The sequence below is a fragment of the Pan troglodytes genome, chromosome 12 (assembly GCF_028858775.2).
Source record: "Pan troglodytes isolate AG18354 chromosome 12, NHGRI_mPanTro3-v2.0_pri, whole genome shotgun sequence".
In the NCBI taxonomy this organism is placed as follows: domain Eukaryota; kingdom Metazoa; phylum Chordata; class Mammalia; order Primates; family Hominidae; genus Pan; species Pan troglodytes.
Window position 1 is genome coordinate 94,189,756 of NC_072410.2, and position 25,077 is coordinate 94,214,832.

The 25,077-nt window shown below is 45.5% G+C and overlaps 1 protein-coding gene across 1 annotated transcript in view; it reads right to left on the reverse strand.

Moving 5' to 3' along the window:
• Nucleotides 1–16,738: 16,738 nt before the first annotated feature.
• PLB1 (phospholipase B1) overlaps nt 16,739–25,077 on the reverse strand; it is a 173,614-nt gene continuing 165,275 nt past the window's right edge. Inside the window, exons 59-60 of the mRNA XM_515372.8 lie at nt 19,009–19,083; nt 16,739–17,148 (exon numbers count right to left, since the gene is read on the reverse strand). Coding sequence (XP_515372.5) covers nt 16,945–17,148; nt 19,009–19,083 — 279 coding nt within the window. The 3' untranslated portion in view covers nt 16,739–16,944. The remainder of the gene's footprint in view (nt 17,149–19,008; nt 19,084–25,077) is intronic.

Here is a 25,077-nt window from a genome sequence, read left to right on the forward strand (position 1 = left end):
AAGGAATGGAGATGAACTGAATATATGTGGAATATATATAATATGTACTGAATACATATAATGTGGATGTAATTAGATGTGTTAATTGAACAGTTTTCATTTTTACTTGTTGCATAAAATTCCCTTGCTTCAAAATTGTTATTTTAAAAATGAGGAAACTGGACTCAATAAGATCAGATGACTTATCTATGGTCATGGAGTTAGCAAGTGGCTGAACTAGAATTTAAAGGCTGTCTGACTGTTAATCCTGTGCTCTTGAAATTAAAAAGACTAACTATAACAAGTGTTGGTGAGGATGTGGGAGAATTGGAACCCTCATACCCTGTTGATGGGTATGCAAAATGTCACAACCACCCTGTAAAACAGTGTGGCAGTTTCTCTTAGGGTTAAATGTATTCCTGTCATATGACTTAGCAATGTTATTCATAGATGTGTACCTAATAGAAATGAAACATATATCTAACACAAAGACTGTATACAATGTTGATAGCATTTTTGTTCACAATAGTCCAACACTGGAAACTACCAAAATGTCTAACAGCAGGTGAACGAAATAAACTGAGGTATATCTGTACAATGGAATACTACTCAGCAACCAAAAAACACAATGAAAAAGACTCACAATGTGGATGAATCTCAAAAATGTTAAGCCAAACATCAAAGAGTGCTTATTCTGATTCCATTTATAGAAAATTTTAGAAAAGGTAAAACAAATCTATAGGGATACATGTGCAAGAGTTAGGGTACAAAACAGGCTCTGTTTTTAAATATCCATTTGACAGCTGAGAAACTGAAAGGTCAAATAGCTTGTCCAGGATTACACAGCCAGAAAACAGTGTACTGGGGACAGGCAAGCTTGTTCTGGAGCTTGTCTACCTAATCTCCAAGCTGTGCTGAATCTGGACCTACCCTTCTCTTCTTGATCTTGGGCTGTCCTGTTTGACTTTGCTCATTTTTCTGGCTCCCTCTTCTCTTTGAGAAGGAGTCCACTTACTTTGCCCGGAGTCTAAGCCTGGGCTTACTACTTCCCTCTGCAAGTAACTTGATAACCCTGTAAGGCTGATGTCATTTGGAGTTTTCTGCTCTTCCTCTATATCTTTAATTTCATTTGATATTCCCTTTTCCCACATTTGCTGTTCTCTCTCCAATCTCCCAATGCTCCTGCTTGCTCTCCTCAAATCTTCTCTTTTGCTTCCTCCTGGTCTCACTCTGTCTACATCTGTACCTTGCTGTTTGAGCTGGGTTTTTTTGTTTTTTTTTTTTTTGAGATGGAGTCTCACTTTGTCATCCAGGCTGGACTGTAGTGGTGCAATCTCAGCTCGTTGCAACCTCCGCCTCCCAGGTTTAAGTGATTCTCGTGTCTCATCCTCACAAGTAGCTGGGACTATAGGTGCGCATCACCATGCGCAGCTAATTTTTGTATTTTTGGTAGAGACAGGGTTTCACCATGTTGGCCAGGCTGGTCTTGAACTCCTGGCCTCAAGTGATCCTCCTGCCTTGGCCTCCCAAAGTGCTGGGATTACAGGCATGAGGCACTGTGCCCAGCCATTGGGTGGGAACTTCCTGTTAGGCTGAGATTCTCAGACAAACATGACAAACATACTCTTCGATAAGGAAACTCTGCCCTCCTAAGGTTGGCAGATTTAGGGTGACAGGATGACCAGTTATATGTCAATTTCAGACAAACAACAATTTTTTAGTATAAGTAAGTCCCAAATATTGCATAGGACAAACTTATACTAAAAAATGGTTGCTTATCTGAAATTCAAGTTTAATTAAATGTCCTATGTTTTGTCTGGAAACTCTAGGCCCTCCTGATATGCCATCATCTTGGTAAAAAAGGAGAGGGTTTTGACAGAAACTCCAAGAAGATAATCTCACTGGGAAGGAAAGCAGACTGGCCCTTCAGGGTTTCTTCACTCACATGCCTCTCATGGTGCTGATCTGGTTTCACCCTTGAACCCTAAGTGTTTCCTCTTGGTCTCCCTGGCTCTCTGCCCTGTCCTTCATCTCCTTAACTCCTGCCACCTTTCCTGGTCCCCTACCCACTCATGTTGCTCCTTGGCAGGTGGCTTGATCCACTTTCTCTAGCCTTATACGTATTATACCTTCTCAACTCCAACTTGCCTTGGCTGTAGGTATATACCCTGCCCCGCCCGATCTGGGAAGGCTCTGGGACTCACCATGCCGAGATCAAAGCCCTAGTCCATTCAGGACATCAGTGCATTCCACTCATTCAGAGCCTTCACTCTTCCCTCAGTTTCTACCTACTATGTGTGAGTCACATGAATAGACCCACATTCATTGCCAGGGTGGAAGCTGAACAGGTTTCTGATCTACTAGGTTGTTTTCAAGTGGTTACTGGAAAAAAAAGACTTAGAAATATATCCTTAGTTGGCAAAGGGCAAAAAGGGCCTATGTTTAGTTTATGTCAATAAGATTCTGGTGATTGTTCCAGGCAAGGAACAAAGGAAATCTTCTGTTAAGCTACCTGGTGAGAGATTTGGCAATTCTTTCTATTTCCTTTAAGATTTTGTAGGCACAAAACACACATAAATCACTTGATCTTTGGAAAGCTAAGTGTAAAGTTGTTTGTGGGCACGTTTGGCTAGTTTATAGCCACAATAGTTTAGAGGGAACAAAGCATTTAAGTTTGTTTCGGACATTGGTCCAGAAGTAAAGGTGGGATCAATCAATCAGTCCATAGACATAGCACCACTTCCCTGTAAGAACAGCAGTAAAAAACCTACCCACCCAGTTTTAGGAAGACACACAAAACAAGAAAATCTCGTAGGAGGCTGGGCTCAGTGGCTCACGCCTATAATCCCAGCACTTTGGCAGGCCAAGGTGGGCAGATCACTTGGGGTCAGGAGTTTGAGACTAGCCTGGCCAACATGGTGAAACCCCTTCTCTATTAAAAATACAAAAATTAGGCCAGGTATGGTGGCTCATACCTGTAATCCCAGCACTTCGGGAGGCCAAGGCAGGCAGATCATAAGGTCAGGAGTTCGAGACCAGCCTGGCCAACATGGTGAAACCCTGTCTCTACTAAAAATATACAAATTAGCCGGGTGTGGTGATGGGCGCCTGTAATCCCAGATACTTGGGAGGCTAAGGTAGGAGAATCGCTTGAACCTGGGAGGCGGAGGTTGCAGTGAGCTGAGATCTTGCCATTGCACTCCAGCCTGGGCGACAAGAGCAAGACTCTGTCTCAAAAATAAATAAATAAATAAAATAAATAGGCCGGGCACGGTGGCTCACATCTGTAATCCTAACACTTTGGGAGGCTGAGGTGGGTGGATCACCTGAGGTCAGGAGTTCGAGACCAGCCTGGCAAACATGGCGAAACCCTGTCTCCACTAAAAAGTACAAAAATTAGCCAGATGTGGTGGTGGGCACCTGTAATCCCAGCTACTCAGGAGGCTGAGGCAGGAGAATCACTTGAACCTGGGAGGCAGAGGTTGCAGTAAGCCGAGATCGCATCACTGTACTCCAGCCTGGGTGATAAGAGTGACACTCCATCTCAAAACAATAAAAAATAAATTAAACATAAAAATTAGCCAGGTGTGGTGGTACATGCTTGTAATCCCAGCTACTCAGGAGGCTGAGGCAGGAGAATCACTTGAACCTGGGAGGTACAGTTTGCAGTGAGCTGAGACTGCACCACTGCACTCCAGCCTGGGCGACAGAGCAAGACTCCATCTAAAAAAACAAAACCAAAAAAGGAAGAAGAAACTCTCATATGCAGTATTATTTCTCATGTGCAGTGCTGGAAAGGAAGCAGTGGTCCTGGCTGGGAGAAGCTGGAGAAGGAATCAAGGAGAAGATGCTATTGTGTGTACATGTATATGCATATTTTTGGTAGAGATAGGGTCTCACAATGTTGCCCAGGCTTGTCTTGAGCTCCTGGCCTCAGGCAATCCTCCACCTTGGCTTCTCTAAATGCTGGGATTACAGAGGTGAGCCACCACATCCTGCTGAGAAGGTGCTATTTGAAGTCGGGTCTGGATGGCTGAAAACATGTTGTGTTCCAGGGAGCAGAGAATGTGTCCTCCTTGGGTCCTCCATAGGCCTGTCCCCAGTACATGAGGTGTATAGGAGGAGGCGGGGGCAGGCAACAGCTTGGCCATTATTCCTGGCTTAGGTTCCCACTGGAAGTTTCCTTTGCAGGGTGCTGGGGGGAGCAAGGTGAGTGCATCTCCTGGAGGGGCTGCCCTTCCAGCCCAGAGGACCCTGAACTCAATTTTAATGTTCTCAAATTTTAATGTCTGCCTGAGTCGTTTTGGGGTGGGGAGGAAGCAGTTGAGTGATAGATTAATGTAGGAAAAAATTTAGCTGGAGAGTTTGTTGAAATACAAATTGTTGTCTATATCTACCCCCACAAAATCCAGATTCTGAAGTTCTGGCATGGGGCCCAGTAATCAGGCTTTTTAACAAGCTCTCCAGGTGATTCGATGTCAGTGGAACTTGGACTGTATTTCACCATATCCTCAGCAATGCTGTGGGAGATATCTAATCATGCCACACCCCTGCCTGCAAGATACTGTCAAATGCATCCTGGGCTAAGTCCAACTCTTTAACATGGCTTTCAAGTTTCTTCACAATTTTCCAGACCCAAGTACTAAGGAGGATAACAGAAGGAGATACCATTTCTCACCGAAGAAATAAAACATCCCTAAGTCTCTTATGGAAACACTGCACAATGTTAACGGCAGGCAGGCATATGCTAGGTTAATAGAAGCCAGTTTCACTCCCGTTGCTTCTGATCAGCTCTGAAAATCTTGACATTCCCCAAACATTTCACCATTCACTCCATAGCTCTGTGCCGAGGCAGATGCTCTAATCTGTGCCCCGGCTGCTTTCTCCCTCTTCTTGAAATTCCAACCTTCTTTTAAAACTCGGCTCAAAGGTCCCATCCTATCACCACTGCTCTGAAGGTTTCTTGAGTTTTCCCTTATTCTGTCTCATGCAGGCCCTTGTATGTATCTTTATGATAGCATTCACTACATTTGTTTATGTGTTAGTTTCTCTGTCTAGCCCAGAAGTTCTCAACTATTTGTGGTCACTACCCAATGTGCTTTCCCCTCCCCCATGGGACATTCCCCTGGTCATGCCCAGTTAAGCTGGAGTCCAGGTGCCAGCTTTTAACTTCAGGCCATCTGCTCTTATTTAGGAAAGCACATTGGGTCATGAGAGGGTTAAAATGATAGATTGTAATGATAACTATGCTACTTTGATAAATTGTTTCCTGGGACATAAAACATTTTAGTAGAGAAGGCATCTTCAATCTGGAGTATGTGGGATGATTCATTAGGATGTAAGAAGAAAATATTAAATGTTCTACTTATATGCATTTTTTAAATCTAAAAATAAGTTAGCCTTCCTAATATTTTATTCGTGGATGGAATAAAATTCCATCACTAGTGGAATTAGTGCCCTCACTAATGTGTCACATGTCACATACTGTATGGGCAGTCTCCTGATAGTTGACAGGGTAGAGCCAGCACAGAGGGGTTGAAAGGGCCCTTTGCTCACTTGTTCACTTCTAATGTGCTGTCATGATTGTCCTCTAAAGTTGTGGTGTTAGCAAGTAACAAAACCAGATTTTGAAATCTGCCTGACAACAGGTTGTCAGATAAATTAAAGCAAAGTTCTTGACAGTAAGGACTCTTCATAGCCCCAATGTGAGATAAAAATAATGACAATCTAATTGGATCTGACAAGAAACAACATTGAAATGATCAAGAAGTCTATATCAAATATGGATTTATATGTACCTCTTCTAGTAATAACCCCACCCCCAGATGCAGGTGGCACATTTGGATATAAGCTAATGATATGAAACCATATGGATTAGCAAGACATTTAAAAATTAGGCATTCGGGCCAGGCACGGTGGCTCACGCCTATAGTCCCAGCACTTTGGGAGGTCAAGGCAGGTGGATCACGAGGTCAGGAGTCTGAGACCAGCCTGGCCAATTTGGTGAAACCCCATCTCTACTAAAAATACCAAAATTAGCTAGGCGTGGTGGCACGTGCCTGTAGTCCCAGCTACTCGGGAGGCTGAGGCAGGAGAATCGCTTGAACCCAGGAGGCAGAAGTTACAATGAGCCGAGATTGCACCGCTGCACTCCAGCCTGGGCAACAGAGTGAGACTCTGTCTCAGAAAACAAAGAAAAACAACAAAAAAACTAAGCATTCAGTCCATAGTGACAAACTTTTACACTCTTTTTTTTTTTTTTTTCCAAATGGAGTCCTGCTCTGTCACCCAGGCTGGAGTGCAGTGGTGTGATCTTGGCTCACTGTAACCTCTGCCTCCCAGGTTCAAACGATTCTCCTGCCTCAGCCTCCCGAGTAGCTGGGATTACAGGTGCCTACCACCAAGCCTGGCTAATTTTTTTGTACATTTAGTAGAGATAGGCTTTCACCATGTTGGCCAGGCTGGTCTCGGACTCCTGACCTCAGGTGATCTGCCTGCCTCGGCCTCCCAAAGTGCTGGGATTACAGGTGTGAGCCACTGTGCCCGGGGTCACTCTTTAAAAGCAATGTTTGAAATAATAGTGTCCTGAATTCAACACCTCTCAAAACTTCACTAAACCTAATGATAAATATTTACAGATTTTCTTCTGCCTCTTTTTTTTTTTTTTTCTTTTTTTGGTTTCTTACTAGCAAAGAGCCACGTGCCATAAATGACTAAAATAAAACAAGGGAACTCACACAACAACGAAAAGAATAGGTAATTCTCTGCACACACAGTTGGAAGATGGATAGAAAACATTGCTAAGAGTTAGAACAAATTATGAAGACTTGGGCAACTGGATACAATATAGATTATTTTAAAAAACACTTCTTAGACTATTTATGAGATTGTTTCAGTTATGAAATATACATAGTTGCTGTGTGTGTATATGTACCATAGAAAGAAAAATGTACCAGTGAAGATATTCTCAACAGAAAATTACTTCTTTAGTAAAAATAATGTTTTGGAAAGAACCATGGATGTGTCCTTACTAATAAGTTACTGCTTTGACTAGAACAAAAAGATTACTGGGTAAAAATACATACAATAGTACCATAAATGAAATTCTTTCACTGTATCACTTCCTGGTGACTTGTTGCAGCAAATCCAGAAGTACACAATCTGTGATAGTATACCATCAATGTGCTAATTGTTATAAAAGCAAGACTTACAAGTATAGAATTCTTGTTTGGTAATGAGATGGAGAGTCACTATAAAAGTATGTTGGTAATGTGCTTAACAGCTGTCAAGCTTGAAGGTGAATTCTGCATTTTAAATCAATAGACAACTATTCAAACTTGCTGAACTGTTCTGTGATGACAATTGGTTGTCAGTAATATGTTACCTAACATTTTAGAAAAAATAAACTGACTTCATAGTAAAAGGAGAGGAAATAATTGTTTTTTGAAAGAAACATGCAGTGTGGGACGTGGTAATTTCTTTAAAAGGTCAGGGGAAAGTTGATTTTTGAAAATGAATGTTTGGGCCGGGCGCGGTGGCTCACGCCTGTAATCCTAGCACTTTGGGAGGCCGAGACGGGCGGATCACGAGGTCAGGAGATCGAGACCATCTTGGCTAACACGGTGAAACCCCGTTTCTACTAAAATTACAAAAAATTAGCCGGGCGTGTTGGCGGGCGCCTGTAGTCCCAGCTACTTGGGAGGCTGAGGCAGGAGAATGGCGTGAACCCGGGAGGCGGAGCTTGCAGTGAGCCGAGATCGCGCCACTGCACTCCAACCTGGGAGACACAGCGAGACTCCGTCTCAAAAAAAAAAAAAAAAAAAAAAAAAAGAAAATGAATGTTTGGAAATGTTGCCACTATTAAGTGATGCTATAGATAAAAATGAGCTCCAAGTATATCATGTCTCGTATCTATGTACATTAAAAAAGTCTGGAAGTAGACTTTTTAAACTCTCTCTAAAAATTTCAAAATCAAGAGTATCAGTGGGGTTTGAACTCATTTGCAAAAAATGGAACAGCTTCTCTTCCAGAGAAAGAATACAAATAAAAAAAAAAACCCACCCCCAAAATATAACTATTAAAATAAATTAAATAAAAAGAACACCTTTCAATTATGTTGCCATCCTCCTTAAAAATGATTGACATAAGCCAGGCGTGGTGGCTCATGCCTGTAATCCTAACACTTTGGGAGGCTGAGGCAGGTGGATCACGAGGTCAGGAGTTTGAGACCAGCCTGGCTAGTATGGTGACACCTTGTCACTACTAAAAATACAAAAAATTAGCCGGGTGTGGTGGTGTGTGCCTGTAATCCCAGGTACTTGGGAGGCTGAGGCAGGAGAATCGCCTGAACCCAGGAGGCAGAGGTTGCAGTGAGCAGAGGTTGCACCACTGCACTCCAGCCTGGGTGACAGAGCAAGACTCCGTCTTGGCGGCGGGGGAAAAAGATTGACATCAGGGAGAAGGGTAGTTTATTGGTGACATTTTAACAGAAATCTTTCTATAGTTGAATGAGAATCATTACTTATTTAATACAACCAACAAGAGGCATCTTCCATTTGGAGTTACCCATCTTTGTAAGGAACCTTACAAGTAGAACTAATCTTACAAGTAAAACTAACGATGTTTTAAATCAAGATTTTAAAAATAGTGAAACATTCTGTCAAAATACTTGCCCTTAACATATTACTGTTTTAGCAAGAGCAAAATGCTTACTTCATCTTAATCTTGTTCTTTACAAATTTTTATTTGATGACTGTTTTGTGATTTATATAGTATGTAAATTATATGTGTATGTAGTAATACCTATATACAGTGGACCCTCCATATTTATGGGTTCTGCATCTGTAGATTCAATCAGTCTTGAATTGAAAATATTTGGAAATGAAATTGTGTCTGTACTGAACATGAAGAGACTTTTTCCTTGTCATTATTTTCTAAACAATACAGTATAACAACATTTACATAACATATTGTATTGGGTATTATAAGTAATCTAGAGGTGATTTAAAGTATATAGGAGGCCAGGTGCAGTGGCTCATACCTGTAATCCCAGCACTTTGGGAGGCTGAGGCAGGTGTTTCACTTGAGGTCAGGAGTTTGAGACCAGCCTGGCCAACATGGTTAAACCCGTCTCTACTAAAACTACAAAAATTAGCCAGGTGTGGTGCTGTGAGCCTGTAATCCCAGTAAATCCCAGCTACTCAGGAGGCTGAGGCAGGAGAATTGGTTGAACCTGGGAGCTGAGGTTGTGCCATTGCACTCTAGCCTAGGCGACAAGAGTGAAGACTCCATCTCAAAAAAGAAAAAAGAAAAAAGTATACAGGATGATGTGCATAGGTTATATGCAAATACTATGCTATTTTACATCAGGGACTTGAGCAGCTGTGAATTTTGGTACCCACAGAGGATCCTAGAACGAATCCCCATGGGTATGGAGGGACAACTGTGTCTAAAACTTATAAATAAGTCTCTATATTGATGTGCATGTGCTAATATTTTTTGTGGGTACAGGTACATTGTCAAAGTGGTGATCCCTGCAGCAGACTGTGAAAGCCTGGAGGCAGTTCCGTGCCTTCCTCATCCAGGTTTCCTCATGGCCTGCACGGGACACATCAGGAGGCTCAGCCGTGTTGGCTGAGTGGCTGACGGAAGGAATGGAGATGTATAGGGGAAAAGGTATTCCTGGCAAAGGAACAACAGAAATATCAATTTGGGGTGGGGGAAATACTGAATAAATCATTTGGCAGAACAACAAAAGCAATCAAAAATATGAAAATGGAAGAGGCATGTATGACTAACGCTAATAATATCTAAACTTATTGAGGGCTGATTATGAGTCAGGCAGTGCTCTGGGCTCTACACCCATGACCACCCCAAATTCTCGCACCAGCCTTGTGAGGTAGAAATCAGCCTTAGGATGCCAGTGGGGTTGATTTCACAGGCACCTGTGGTGCATTCTGGAAGGAAGGCTGCCCTGAGGACAATTTGGGAAATTGTGTTTGTCTCCCTAGGGGATTTCAGACCCAAAGAGAATCCTGATCCTGTGCCCTGCTGTGGAAAATGAGTTGCAGAATTAGAACCGGAAAAGAAAGGTCGTATTTGAGCCTCCATATATAATGACGTTATCATCGATCCTCTGGTCACAGGAGACATGCTCTGAGCAGTTTTCCCAGCAAGTGGAAAAAACCAAGTTGCCCTGCAGGCATCCTGGCCTCTGCCATGGGGCCATACCACCTTCCTCTCTAGGTGGTTGAGACCTCTTGGCCTCCTCCCTTTTTCTGCCCACAGAGAGAGGACAGAGGTGCTGTCATGGCCTGTCACTCCAGCTTTTGAAGAGCACAGAGAATCAAAGGGTTTAGGCAGGGCCAGCGTTGTGGGTGTGTGACCCATGAGTCACACAGGGACTCATATTCAGAAGGGCCTCATGCTTGGTTTAATGCTCTGCTGTTGCTGTCTTAAAATTAATCATTTTTCAACAAGGGGCCCTATATTTTAACTTCGCACTAGACCCCACAAATTCCACCACCGGTCCTCGGTCTGGGTCAGGATGGGGTAGTCCTGACAGGGGCTGGCTTGGGGGACTTGCTTCAGCTGGTAGCCGACCTCAGGCCCATTGCCACGTTTGAAATCAAGTCTAGAAATGAATTTAACCTCAGACCAGACTGAATATTTGTGTTACAAAGCCCCCTCGCAGAAGTGGCAGAGAAGGCATTTGCCTCCCAGGGTGATTTGGGGCTTGGGGGGTGGTTAGGAGCCTGCCCTTCCTTTCTTCCTGGATGCTGAGATGTTCCTGAAGTTTAGGGCCCACCCAAGATGCTCGCACATGGAGGCCGTACCATCAGGTGCTTTCATTGGCTTTTTGGGACATTAGTGAAGACAGACAACTCAGAATAGAATTTTAACAATGCTCAAAAGAGCAGTCAAAGGCAGGCTGTGTGGGTGCTGTGCCCACCCTGGAGTGTGGGATCCACAGTTGCAGCCTTAGTTGTTCCACTCAACAGAGGGACCTCCCTGTAGGCAGTAGCATAAGGCCAATACTTTTCTTCCAGGCTTCGGATGAAAATGTCTGGAGAACCAGGGTGGGTGATGTGTGGTGGAGCATGGTGGGGAGGGGCAAGGGTTGGCAGGTCTAATGGACACACTTCCAGCCCAGGCTTGCACACGAGGAATGAGAATAACCACAGCTTCACTTATCAAGCACCTGCTCTATGCCAGACCCTTTCACACACTTTCTCATTTAATCCACAGACAGCCTTTTGGGGAGGCATGATCCCATTTTGTTGCAGTTGAAGAAATAGGGTCATTCCTAACTACTCAGGATTAGAATCCTTTTCTCACTCCCATCTTATCCCCTACTCCCTGGGGAGTGCGGATTCTTCAGTCATTGAGGTTGATTGTATTTCAGATCTTAATTGATCATAAAAATAAAATTCAAATGACTAAAACATGGGAATATTTAGGGGATTCCTTAATTTCCTCTCCTTTTCATCCTCCTCACTTCCTTTTCTGTGTCTACTCCCCTGAGCACTGTTTGAAATTGTTCTGACAGCAGCATACTTCTTGCTGGGTGACGTAGCCAGGGTCCAATAGTAGTAGACTCTAGGCCTCTCCAAGACAGCAGACAGGCCCTTGCTATGTCACAGTGCCAGTTGCCAGAACAGTGGATTGAGCTTAGAGTGACTTGTTCAGTGTCTTCTGAGCATTGCACGAAGATGGGAGTGGTGGTAGTGGAGCAATTGAGTGTCATGCTTTTGCTAAGCCCTGGCAAGCTGAAATGCTTTTGCTAATAGACACAAAACTGGATAATGTGCTATAGGGGCATAAAACCATAACCTTGAGGTTATCTTTTTTGCCGGTCAGAAATCCACAAGTCAACATAATTTCGTAGCGTTAAGCTCTAATTAAATAGTAATAAATGACAAAGTCAAACATAGGTACGGTCTAGATAACTAAATATTTCTTAGAATATTGTTAAATAACATTGACAGGACATATGGTCACTTATTTCTAAGTTTGAGGTACATTTTCTTAATGATATAGTCGCCCCTCCTTATCCACGATTTTGCTTTCTGCGGTTTCAGTTCCTCAAGGTCAGAAAGTCAATAGTAGCCTAACCTCATTCCCCTCACTTCGTCTCATCCCGTAGTCATGGTACCATCTCACACCAACATCAAAACAAGAAGGGTGAGTAGGCAAGACAGACCACATTCACATAATTTTTATTGTATATCATAATTCTTTTATTGTTGTTCATCTCACTTTAAGTTACAAATTAAACCTTATCATAGGTATGAATGTATAGGAAAAAGCATAGTATATATAGGGTTCAGCACTATCCATGGCTTCAGGCATCCACTGAGCCACGGGATTCTTAGAATGTATCCCCTAATAGGCCAGCCATGGTGGCCTGTTACACCTATAATCCCAGCACTTTGGGACGCCGAGGCTGGTGGATCACCTGAACTCAGGAGTTCAAAACCAGCTTGGGCAACATGTTGAAACCCTGTCTCTACAAAAAATAGAAAAATTAGCCAGGCATGGTGGTGTGCGCCTGTAGTCTCAGCTCCTTGGGAGGCTGAGGCAGGAGGATTGCTTGAGCCTGGGAGGTGGAGACTACAGTGAACTGAGATTGTGCCACTGCACTCCAGCCTGGGCAACAGAGCGAGACTCTGTCTCAAAAAAGAAAAAATAAAAGAATGTATCACCCACTAATAACCGGGGGAACCACTGTACTGTACTTTGCTTATCTTACAAGTTTGTGCTATGGATCAAATGAGAACATATTAAAATGTTTTGTAAACTGTAAGGTGCCAAGTATATTTTAATTATTGTGATTATTTTACAAAGCCCCTGAATCATATTGTATTGGAATTAATACTGATATAGAAAGGAGAGAGAGAGAGAGCTAATTATTGAATACCTATTTTTTGAGTATTGTTTTTATCTCATTTAATTCTTACAAAAAGACTGAAAAGATACAGGACATGCTTCATTTTCTCTGTAAGGATTATAATAGCACCTACTTCAAGGGGCTATTGTGAGAATTAATAAAAAATACAGACTTACTGCTAAAAACAGTACCTGGTATACAGTAAACACACAAATGTTGGTTCACTAAGGGCCCAGCCTGCTATATGAACACATTTACTGAAGTTTATTTTTCTCTAATAACAATGTATTTCATTTCTGGAAGTTTTATCTGCTTCTTAGTTCTTTCACAAATCTGCCTTTATTTTTAAAAAATAACATGGTGTTATTGCCTCATGTTTTAAATTCCTTTTGTCTTTTATCTTCTAAACATACATAGTCTTTTTTTCAGTGCTGCTGTTATATAAAATGTGTGGATCTAATCTTGCTAGTTGTTACATTTGATTCTCACAGGGATTGTTTTTCCTAAATAAATGATTTATTAGCTGCTAGAACAAGGGTATTCAATCTTTTGGCTTTTCTGGGACACATTGGAAGAACTGTCTTGGGCCACACATAAAATACACTAACACTAAACTAACTAACACTGAAGATAGGGGATGAGCTAAAAAAGAAAATCACACACACACACACACACAAACACACAGACACAAATCTCACAATGTTTTAAGAAAGTTTACAAATTTGTGTTGGGTGGCATTCAAAGCCATCCTGGGCCGCATGCGGGCTGTGGGTTGGACAAGCTTGTGCTATAATGTCACACATACACTAGCAAAAGAAATCTTAGTCCCCATAATGTTTTAAATCATAGATTATTGCTGGGCACGGTGGATCACCCCTGTAATCCTAGCACTTTGGGAGGCCAAGGTGGGCGGATCACCTGAGGTCAGGAGTTTGAGATCAGCCTGGCCAACATGGCAAAACCCCGTATCTACTAAAAATACAAAAATTAGCTGGGTGAGGTGGCGCATGCCTGTAATCCCAGCTACTCAGGAGGCTGAGGCAGGAGAATCGCTTGAACCTGGGAGGCAGAGGTTGCGGTGAGCCGAGATCGTACCATCGCACTCCAGCCTGGGCCACAGAGCGAGACTCCATCTCAAAAAAAAAAAAAAAAAAAAAAAAAAAAAAAAATCATAGATTATTAACTAGAGATAGTTGAGTTTTTCAGACCAGTTGAAAGCAGAGGAACAATGGTGCCATCAGACATTCTAGGTCTTTATTTTATACCACATTTATTTGCAATTTGGCCCAATTCACTGCTGGAACCAGTGGTGGTTTTATTTTTCTGGGTTATCCCCCCTACTCTGGGCTCCAGTATTCATTTGCACAAATGTCGCATTATGTAATCAAAGTATAACTCTGGGCCAGTTACTTCTTCCCTGAGTCTTGGTTTCCTTCTCTGTAGAAACGGAATGGTAATAGGGATGTGTGAAGTTTCATTATTGTGCCCCATGGTGCCCACCACAGCACAAGCACTTTATGTCAACTTTTATTAGCATTTTCTTTGTACAAATCTTTTCTCACTAACATTTATATTCCCTAGTCAAGTGTAGCCTGATGTTACAACCATCACAACAACGTAATCGCTATCAACTCCTCGTCCTTTCCATCATGTCCTCTAACCCATATCTGGCTCATCCATCCTCATTTTTCCTGGTCCCCATATTCACCATGCTCATCTCGCCATCTGCATGGAGTTTTCCCAGTCTCGACAACCTCATTGCTTTTGGTAACCATTCTCCATCTTTTCAGAGCTCAAAGTTCCATGTCCTTTAGGAAGACTTGGACCAGGTTTAAGTCACACGAATCTATCTTTTCTGAATTCAGAAGCCTCCATGGGGAGTGCCATGGACTGTGGCTTCCTCAGGTATTTGGTGGCTTTGCTCTTGGTGTGGCTGTGGGTGCCGTTCTAGCTAGACTGGACATTTTCCTACAGAAAAACACCATGGCGCATAGCCAGTGTATGTATGTAATACCACCAATTTCAAGTGGGTGCTTCTCATGTATTTTTAATTTTTGGCTTCTTAGCACATACTTGCTGGGAATTTGGTGACTGGTTTGTGGCTGTGTCCGTGTCGCTCCAGACAGGATTTCTTTGTTTTGCCAAGTGTTCCTTGGTGAACCAGCTGGGACCATTTGTTGATGTTTTAGTCTGGATTACTCTGGCAGTGTGGATTCCAACACCCTCCCTCCCCACGCCCTAATGAGGGGAGCCTGTGGTTATGAATCCATGATGCTTTGAGGTAGGAGCTGCGGGAAGAATAGAAACTTGCAGGAAAAAAAGGGGGTGGGGTGGGGGGAGGGGCGGTGAAGCGAACTCCTCGACTTCCTATGTTACCTTTGTTGTTATACTGGCTCAAACCAGGAGCGTAAGGGTTACCTTTGTCGTTACACTGTCTTAAGCCGGGAGCATAAGCTGGGATGTGTGACTTGGTCACCACGTTTTCCAGTCTATAGGAAAAAGTAGGGGAATGCATGCTGTTCCGATTGTATAGAAACAGACACTGAAGCCCAGAAGAACACGGAACTGGGTATAGGTCCTCCGGGTTCTCTGTTGTGCCAGAAAGAGATAAGGTGATGAACCTCCCTGAGAGGAAGGCGGGCACTCTCCACCCATATGTTATTACCCCATTTCCCCAAACTCATCTCTGGGTCTCACATCTTCCCCAACAGTCTGGGCCTTATCCCAACTCTTCACCGAGGAAAAAGGCCATTTTCAGTTGTGCAGCATTTTAGAGTTAGAGGTTCACACACAGTTCCTTATTTTTCAGCAGCGCCATGAGATAAGCAAAATGTGTACTCTTACTCCAATTTTTACAGATGCACAGCCTGAGAAACTGGGCTCAGGCTGGCGAAGGCAGCTTCAGGGCACAGCATTTCAGTGTTGCATCCGGGATTGTGACTCAGGCTCTTTATCATCCCGGACTTCAGGATCAGAGAGAGGTTTAAAATGCAGATGATGTGTACCTCCCTGGATTCTTTTTTATTGAAGTGAAATTCACATGATACACAATTAATCATTTTAAATGGAACAATTCACGGCCTTTAGTACATTCACGGTGTTGCGCAAGCATCACTTCTATTTTCAAAGATTTTCCCTTTACCCCCTCCCTGGGCTTTTGTGCAGCATAAAAGAGACCATCTGTGGAAGGCCTCCAGCACGGGGCCTCGCCCCTAGCAGGGGCTCAGTGAATGCAGCCCATATTTTCAGACTCTCTCTAGTTTTCTCTCAGAAACCTGGGCATATAGAAATAGGAATTTTTTCCTAAATTTAGCACCTTGAGAAAATCAGGTTGAGAATATAGGAGATATTTGTGTCCCAATCATTTTGTATTCCTTTTCCCAAAATGACATGTGAAGGTTGCTCTCCCCCAGGAAACTTTCCCCGAAGAACCCTTTCTATTCTTTAAAACAATCAGACACATTTACCTACTGATGCCCTAGTAGTTACACATCATCACGTGGCTTCTTGGTTATTGAAGGAGTTTGACCTCTGGGCCAGGCTGTGACATGCACAGCCTAGGAGGCACCTCAGTGCTCCGCATTGTCCTGGATACAAAACAGTTGCTTAATAGGTATGTGTTGGATTGGACTGAAGGGCGGCCAGCCAGCTCCAAAATTCCAGCCACCACCTGGTGACCAGCATTTTTTCTGCCTTTGAAATAGTGGGTTTGGTGACCTGAGGATATGCTCGTGGTGGCAGGCAGTTTGGGCTCTGGTTGGTTGTGGCTTGGGCAGCCCTGCCGGAGGCAGGCCACGAAAAGCAGCAGCTCCCACACCTGGGCTGCACAAGAGATGGAAGGCGAGTGCTTCACACAGGCAAACCCAGGAATAAAATAGCTTTGGACTTTATTTAAATGTATCCATTCCAGGAGCATAGGCCTGGAAGAAGCCCAGGCCCCAAGAAGTCGTGACTGTCCCCTGGGCTTCCTATGGCACCAGGCATTGAAGCATGTCCTGGTGGCCGGGAGTGGCTGGGGCAGAGGGCAGTGAAGAGAGTGGCTATAGGGAGTTTAGGGTGAGGACCCACCCCTGGGCCTAGAGGGCCACAGTGCGCAGGCTCATTGGAGGATCTTCCCTCCGGCCACCTCTCCTGCACCTCCAGACCACTGTCCCGATGATGCCCACCACAAGGCCAACTCCCGCCGCCACTGGCACAGCCCAGTAGAGCACCTCGGGGGCTTCTTCAGCCTGGTCTGGGAGCAGTCGGCTGTTCCGCAGGGTGTAGAGGTAAGGGGTCTCCTGTGGAGGAGGAGCGGGGGTCAGTGGAAAGGATCTCCGTGAACCATCCATCACCAAGCCAAGACTTGCCTAGTCACCATTCCTGAGATGCTGCGATAACCCTGCACGTTTTCACAGAGCTTCCCTTTTGTAAAGCTCCCTCATTTAGGCTGTGCCCAAACCCTCTTTAGCGGGATGGGCCTCTAAAGAGGTCAACACCCAGCTAGAACCTTCTTTTGGTTTCTCACCAGCGTTTCCTTGGCCGTCAAACCTGATTTTGAAAGATTGGGAACTGATAGGTGACCAATGGCAGAGAGCCCTGGGGGGCCTGTAGAACTCCCACCTCTGCTTCCTCGCGGTCACAACTGTCCCCATTCTCCCATCCCAGGAGTACCCAGAAATCAGGGAAGGGCAGCACGGAAGGACAGCTGGTTTTGTAGTAGATGAAAGATCCCCAAATCAGAAGGGCCGGGAGGGGAGGCATGTGGGCAGATCGTGTGCATTCTTGCCTTCCTATGCCCCTCTCCACTCTCCTTTCTCTCAGTGGATGTGAATTGGGCACGTGCTGTGTTGAGCCCCCTTGCTGGAAGCTGTGATGAGACCGGAGGGTTAAGATGTGATATCTTTTCTTGTGGCCCAGGAGGAAGGTGAGATGTGCAGAAACAATCACATCATAAAGGAGACTCGGTCGGTGTCTCATGAGAGGTACAAATAGAAAAGGAGACCCACATGGGTCAGTGTCTGGAGACAGGAATGGTAGGTAAGAGACGGTGAAACCGTCGCTTAGTAAAGGCAACATCTGGACCTGGAGGGAGGCGGATGTTCTCATAGCAGATGGAAGATGAACCTCCAGGAACAGATGGCAAAAGGAAAGGCCTGGACGCGGGCAGTCGTGGGGCTTCCTGGGAGATGGATCCACCAGTCAGGAGTGCAGTGTGTATCATGGAGGGAGGTGACCCTCCCTCCAGACTCTGGTCAATGGGCAGTAGGGATCAGGCAAGGATTTCAAGCAGCCTTGATGGGGCAAGTTATTTCCAGAAAGGTCTATCTGTGTCTGGCAGCAAGTGTAGGGTGGATGGAGAAGAGGGAGAGGAGAGCTGGGGAGACAAGTCACAGGCTTCGAAGGTGGGCCAGGCAAGGGCAGTGGGTGTGGCAAGGGAAGAAGACCATTGCAGGCTCCAGGAACAGACACTGAGTCTATTTTATCTTTGCCTCCCGATCCCCAGATCCTAGTATACTGCCTGGCACGGGACAGCTGCTTGATGCACTTTATTTTTGAGACAGTCTCACTCTGTCACTCAGTCTGGAGTGCAGTGGCATGACCTCAGCTCACTGCAACCTCTGCCTCCCGGGTTCAAGTGATTCTCCTGCCTCAGCCTCCCGAGTAGCTGGGATGACAGGCGTCCGCCACCATGCCCGGCTGACTTTTGTATTTTTAGTAGAGATGGGGTTTCACTATGTTGGCCAGGCTGGTCTTGTACTCCAGACCTCAGGTGATCTGACCGCCTGGGCCTCCCAAAGTGCTGGAATTATAGGCGTGAGCCACCACGCCTGGCCTTGGTGCACTTTTAAGACTGAGGATGCATCAGAGCTTTCGGAAGGAATGGGTGACCCGAGACACCCGCCAGTGCTCATCTGCCTCCCTGAGCGACTGTCCTCCCTTCGGTTGGAGCTGTTGAATGTCCTCTCCCCTCCCTCCATGGCTGCCCACACACTGAGAAGTTTCCGTGGCACTGGGGACAGGTGGGATTTGAGAAGATGGCAGTGAGTGAAGCCGCATTTGAGGGAGCATCCCCGGGGACTCCTCTGTGCTTCCAGGCGACAGGACAACCCCCACCCCAGGCATCTGTTCCACCTGGGGCAGGCAGGACGTTTACTCACAGGAGAGGGGCACTTGAGTTTGGCTCGGCTGTGGGTGAAGTTGTTGGAGGTAGTCTTGCGGCCCACTGGTTCCAGCTGGAGAGAGAGAAAGGACACCTCGATTCTCTCCAAAGCTGGGAGATACTTTCCTCTCTGAGGGGGTGTCTCACACCAGAGCCCCTCCCTCGGGAAAGGGGTGGGGGATAGAAACCAGCAAAGTGGCTGGTTTTTGGCCCACAGCAGGGACCCAGCAGCCTGGGGCTGAGCGGGAGTTGACTTATGACACACAGAAGGCTAGGCAGCATCTGTCGGCAGGGCAGGACCCTGAGTCTGTGCCCCTGGATTTGCCGGGTACAGCAAGGCCCAGGAGAGACCACCGGTCCTGAGTCCACAGGAAGTCTGTGGAGGGGCTGGGACCATCTCTGGCTTCCTTTGTGAGTGGCTGTGATTGCAAGACACCATGTTTTCAATTTTATAAAATGATGACAATCCTATTTATCAACTTCTCAAAGTGCATGGGGCTAGTCAACCTCAGCAAACTTTGGAAACAAATTGGTTACCATGACATCATTACTGTACTTGACTTGTCAACCTAAGGAAATCGGAGTTTCTCACTTGTGCCACTGTATGTTTTCAACATAGATGGAAAGATTTATCTGAAATATCCATGGGTGTAAATACCTTTGATCCCAGGACCCTCTGAGGATGAGTTGGGAGCTGCTGTATCCCCCTCCCCGGCATCTTTTAGCCAGTAGCCAGGCCCAACATGTGGCCAGCACTGAGAAGAATGAGCCCCTGGCACTGTCACCTATTCAGAGTCTGTTTGGAACGTCTAGCCTCCACTCTTTGTGTAATCTGCCTGCTCCTGACCACAGGGTATTGCCAGGGAGGGAGGTGAAAGTTCACTATCTGAGCTCATGACCACACCTGGCCCATGATCTCACTTTCTGTTGTCTGAAGGCCTTTTACACCGGTTCCTTAGTAACACAATTGGAGGAGGGAGGGCAGTTCTGTTCCTGGGAGAGATGCCAGGGTGACTAGACTGAGCACGATGGGCAGATGGCTGGGATCCAGGCTCTGCTGGTAACGAGCTGTGCAGTGCTGGGCTGGCTACTTCTCTGAGGTTAGGGACAGGCATGACATCCTGTACTGACACCTTGGTTTGTTGTGAGCATCAAATGAGAAGATGGCATGAAAGCACGTGTGATTGGGGTGGCTTACATACATAAGGTAGTATTATTTCCACTTTCTTAAGAACTGAGGAAACTGAAGTCTATCGTAACAGTGACAGAATAAATGCTAAAGGTCAGCGTGGCTGATTCCCGATGCTATTCCAGGAACCCAGAACTAATTCACACAGATGATCGTGATTACAAGGGTTTGATGAGTGCATCAGTTTCTCCCTTTCTACTGATTCCTTCTCGTCAGTACACAACCTGCTCCAACATCTCCCCTCCTTCACCTGCCCTTTCTTTGATCCATGTCCCCTCCAGTGACCATGGCTGTTACTTCTCATAACTTCTGGAAAGAGCTGTCTATAGGTGCTGGCAGCACTTCCTAATCTCTCCTTCTCTCTGCTGCTCGCTCCAGCCAGTCTGCAGTCTCCATCGCTGGATGGAAGCTCTGGCCCTGGCCACCAATGATTGCCATATGGGCAGAGCCAAAGATCATTTTTTTTTTTCTTGTCTTCAACTTGCTTGGCTTCTCAGAGGCATTCATCAAAGTTGACAGCTCTGTCTCTCTTGAAACACTGACTTCTCTTGGCTCTCTGGACACAGCATTGTTTCTCATTTCCCGTCTACCTCCACACTCTCCTTCTCATCTCTCACTGGAGTTGAAAGCTAGAATGAATGCCCAGGGCTAGGGAGTTGGCCTTACACTCTTTTCTACCTACCTGTTCTTTCTCTAGGAGCTCTTAGTTGATCCTGTAGTGGCTTTTTTTTTTTTTTTTAGACAGAATCTTGCCCTGTCACCCAGGCTGGAGTGCAATGGCACGATCTCAGCTTACTGCAACCTCCACCCCATCTCTGGGTTCAAGCAATTCTCCTGCCTCAGCCTCCCTGAGTAGCTGGGATTACAGGTGCATGCCACCACGCCTGGATAATTTTTGTATTTTCAGTAGAGACAGGGTTTCACCATATTGGCCCTCTATGCTAATAACCCCACTTTTTTTTTTTTTTTTCAATCTCCAGCCTTGACTTCCTCTGTGAGTTCCAGACTTCTGTATCCCGATACCTCTATGTGGATGTCTGGAAGGCAGTTTGCACCACGTCCAAAACAGAAGTCTTGATTTTTTTTCCTCCCACGCTGATTTTTTTCTCTACCTGCTCAATCATCCATCCAGTTTCTTAGACCCAAAACCAAAAAGTCATCCTTTGTTCCTCTTCCCCATCATCCATCCGCCAGCCCACGACAGCATCTCTCCTCCTCTGCCCTGACCCTAGTCTCAGCCCCCTTCCTCTCTCACCCATCACCAGCAGCCTCCTAGTGGTCTTTCCAGGTCCACCCTTGCTTTCTTCCAGTCCAGGGTACGTGGACCCAGGGGTAAGCCAGAGCATATCACTCTACTGCTTAGAAGCATCTAGGGACCTGGCCCCTGCCCAACTCTTTGACCTTGTTCACTTCCCTCTGGTCACACTGGCCTTTAAGTTCCTCAGACACTTCAAGCTCATTCCTGACTCTAGGCCCATGTGGGTCCTATTTCCTCTGCCTGGCAACCCCTTGACATGCGCTTCTCAATTCACTGTCACTTCTTCAGGGAGGCCTCCCTCTCCCCCACCATTACTCTGTATCACATCACTCTGCTTGACTTTTTCTTAAACCACAGATGGGGTCAGAAATGACCTTGTTGATTATCTGTCTTTTCCCTACTATCCTGTATGTCCCATGAGAGCAGGAGTCATCTTTTCATTGCTGAGTCCTCAGCACCTGGAGCAGTACCTAGCACATATTAGTGCTCAGTAAATACTTGTTTGATGGATGGATGAATTAATTAAAGTCACAGAGACCTGAATGGAGAAGCTTGGCGGGGGAAGGCTTGGAGCTGGCCACAGGGAATGAAATTGTTTTTCCTAGAACCAGTCTTTCCTAAGCCAGGCACTGTAGCTACCAACTACGTAGCAAATGACAGGACTGGGCAGGGTGTAATGGACCTGGGTGGGCCACTGGCCTGTCCTGGAGATTCAGAGGTGGCTTCCTGCAGGAGGTGGCACCTGAGTTGAGTGGTGGAGTGGGCAAGGAGGTGAGAAGGGCAATCCAGGAGAAGGAGGAGAGCAAGAGTTAGCAGAGGTGTGGAACACCACGGGTGGTGCAGGACGCTGCTGGAGTCACTAGACTGCAACATGCGAGGCAGACGCTGGTGGAAATGGTAGCCAGAGAGGTTAATCAGGTGAACCAGGCCAAGTCCCAGAGGCCTAGTGTGCTGTGCTATGGGGCCTGGCCTGCCTCCTTCAGAGGTGGGAGGCTTTGGAAGTTTGAAAGCAGGGGAGTGACTGGGTCAGGTTTTCTTTTATACAGATTACTTGATTTCTCTGTGGGGACCAGATCTAAGGCAGCGGTTCATAAACCCTGCACATTAAAATAATCTCAGGAGCTTTCACAAAGTACCGAATCCAGCTCGCACTCCAGACCAATTAAGTCAGAATCTCTGGGGATACGCCCGGTCAGGCACTGATATTGTTTTTCAAGTAAACTTTTTTTTTTTTTTTAATTTGAGACAGAGTTTTACTCTTGTCACCCAGGCTGGAGTGCAGTGACGCAATCTTGGCTCACTGCAACCCCCGCCTCCTGGTTTCAAGCGATTTTCCTGTCTCAGCCTCCCAAGTAGCTGGAATTATAGGCACGTGCCACCACGCTTGGCTAATTTTGTATTTTTAGTAGAGATGGGGTTTCACCATGTTGGCTAGGCTGGTATTGAACTCCTGACCTCAGGGGATCTGCCCACCTCGGCCTCCCAAAGTGCTGGGATTACAGGTGTGAGCCACTGTACCCGGCCTCAAGTAAACTTTTAATTGAAGCTAACATACACATAGAAACTAGTACAAATCATAAGTGAGCAACAGATAAGTTTCGATAAAATGAACATACCAGCATCCAGTCAGGCAACAGACTATTATAGTCCTCAGAAGCCCCTTTCCACCTTCTTCCAGGACTATTCATCCCCCAGTGAGTCTCTACACCATCATGCTGACGTCTAACCCCATATGCCAAGCTGCTTGCTTTTGAACTTTATAGATATTATTGTATGTTGTTGAAGTTTGTTCAGCTGTCACTTCTTCAGTGAGGCCTCCCTCTTCCCAGCCATTACTCTGTGTCACATCACCCTGCTTGATTTTTCTTTAAAGCTACAGATGCGGTCAGACCTGTATGGTATTCCTTAGTATGAATGTGCCACAGTTTATTCACCCATCCTACTGTCAGTGGACATTTGGGGAGTTTCTAGTTTGGGGCTATTTATAAATAGTGCTGCTGTGAATATTTGTGTGTGTATCTTTTGGTAGACACATGTATACCTTTCTTTTGGGGATATACCTAGGAGTGAAATCCTTGGATCACAGGAAACACATGTGTTCAGCATTATTAAATATACCAAAGAATTTTCCAAAGTGGCTGTAGGCACTAATTGTTTTAAAAGTCCCTGGATGGCCAAGCATTGTGGCTCACACCTATAATCCCAGCACTTTGGGAGGCCGAGGTGGGTGGATCTCCTGAGGTCAGGAGTTAAAGACCAGCCTGGCCTGGCCTACATGGCGAAACCTTGTCTCTACTAAAAATACAAAAATTAGCTGGTCATGGTGGTATGCACCTGTAATCCCAGCTACTTGGGAGACTGAGGCAGGAGAATCACTTGAATCCAGGAGACGGAGGTTGCAGTGAGCTGAGATGGTGCCATTGCTCTCCAACCTGGGCAACAGAGTGAGACTCTGTCATACATACACGCATACACACACATACATACACACGCACACACATACATACACACACTACACATACATACACACACTACACACATACACACACATATACACACACACATACACACACACATACACACACACACACACGTCTCTGAATGATTCTAATATGCAGCCAGAGCTGAGAGTCGCGATTCTAAGAGCTCTAAGTCTGAAGACAGGGATGTCAGTTAGGAGGCTGGAGCTGTCACCCAGCACCTGGGGAGATACAAACACTGGCTGAGAGCAGGATTTCCGCAGAAGAGGGAGCAGGCAGCAGTAGAGGACTAGGCCTCGGGAAAGAGAAACTTCTTGAGATAAGAAGACAAAAGAAGGCAGAGGAAGAGGAAAACATCCCCTGGTGCTGCTGGAGCTTCTGGCTTTGCCTTTGCAAAAGTCTCGAGAAGGACGTGAGAGGAGGGGCAGGAGATGAAATAGTTTAAGGTGCTTTTTGTTTCCTAGTAGGGAACCCTGGGAACATCAGCCAAAGCCTGCAGACACTATGTCATAGGACTCTAATTGTGAGACATTAATTCACCGGGTATATATGTGCTTATCAGGTTGGGAGCAGTGGGGAGGGTGGTGGCGTGGCCAGGTCACCAGGAAAGGACTAGAAAAACCTGGGCTGTAATCCCCCTTGTGCCATGAACAGTCTGTGTTATGTTGGGCAAACTGCTTCATGTCTCTATGCTTTAGTTACAGAATGTTCTGGCTAGATGACCTCTCAGTCTGTTCCAGCTCTGATGGTCTATTATTTATTTTTTGTTACTCTATTTTGTTACTCTAGGGGTGAAATTCCAGCCAGAAGCCGATCTGAAAAGTTGGCATCATGCTACAGCTTTATGTCTAAGATGGGCTTTGGATGAAAACATTAGACTGTATAATTATTTCCCCAAATTATAGAGCCTAGGATAAGAAACCCCTGGATGGCTTTAGTTTTGTTTTTGTTATTTTGAAATTCGGGGTATGGCTGAGATAATAATGGCTGGGGAACCATGGACAGTCTTGTTTTGTCTCCACAATAGCTCCAGTGCACTGTTTACGTTTTGTTTTCATATCTAAACTCCTCCCACTTTATGAAATAAAGGCCTCTTACCTGGGTGGATGGGAAGAGCTACTGAACTGCTTTGGAAGAGAA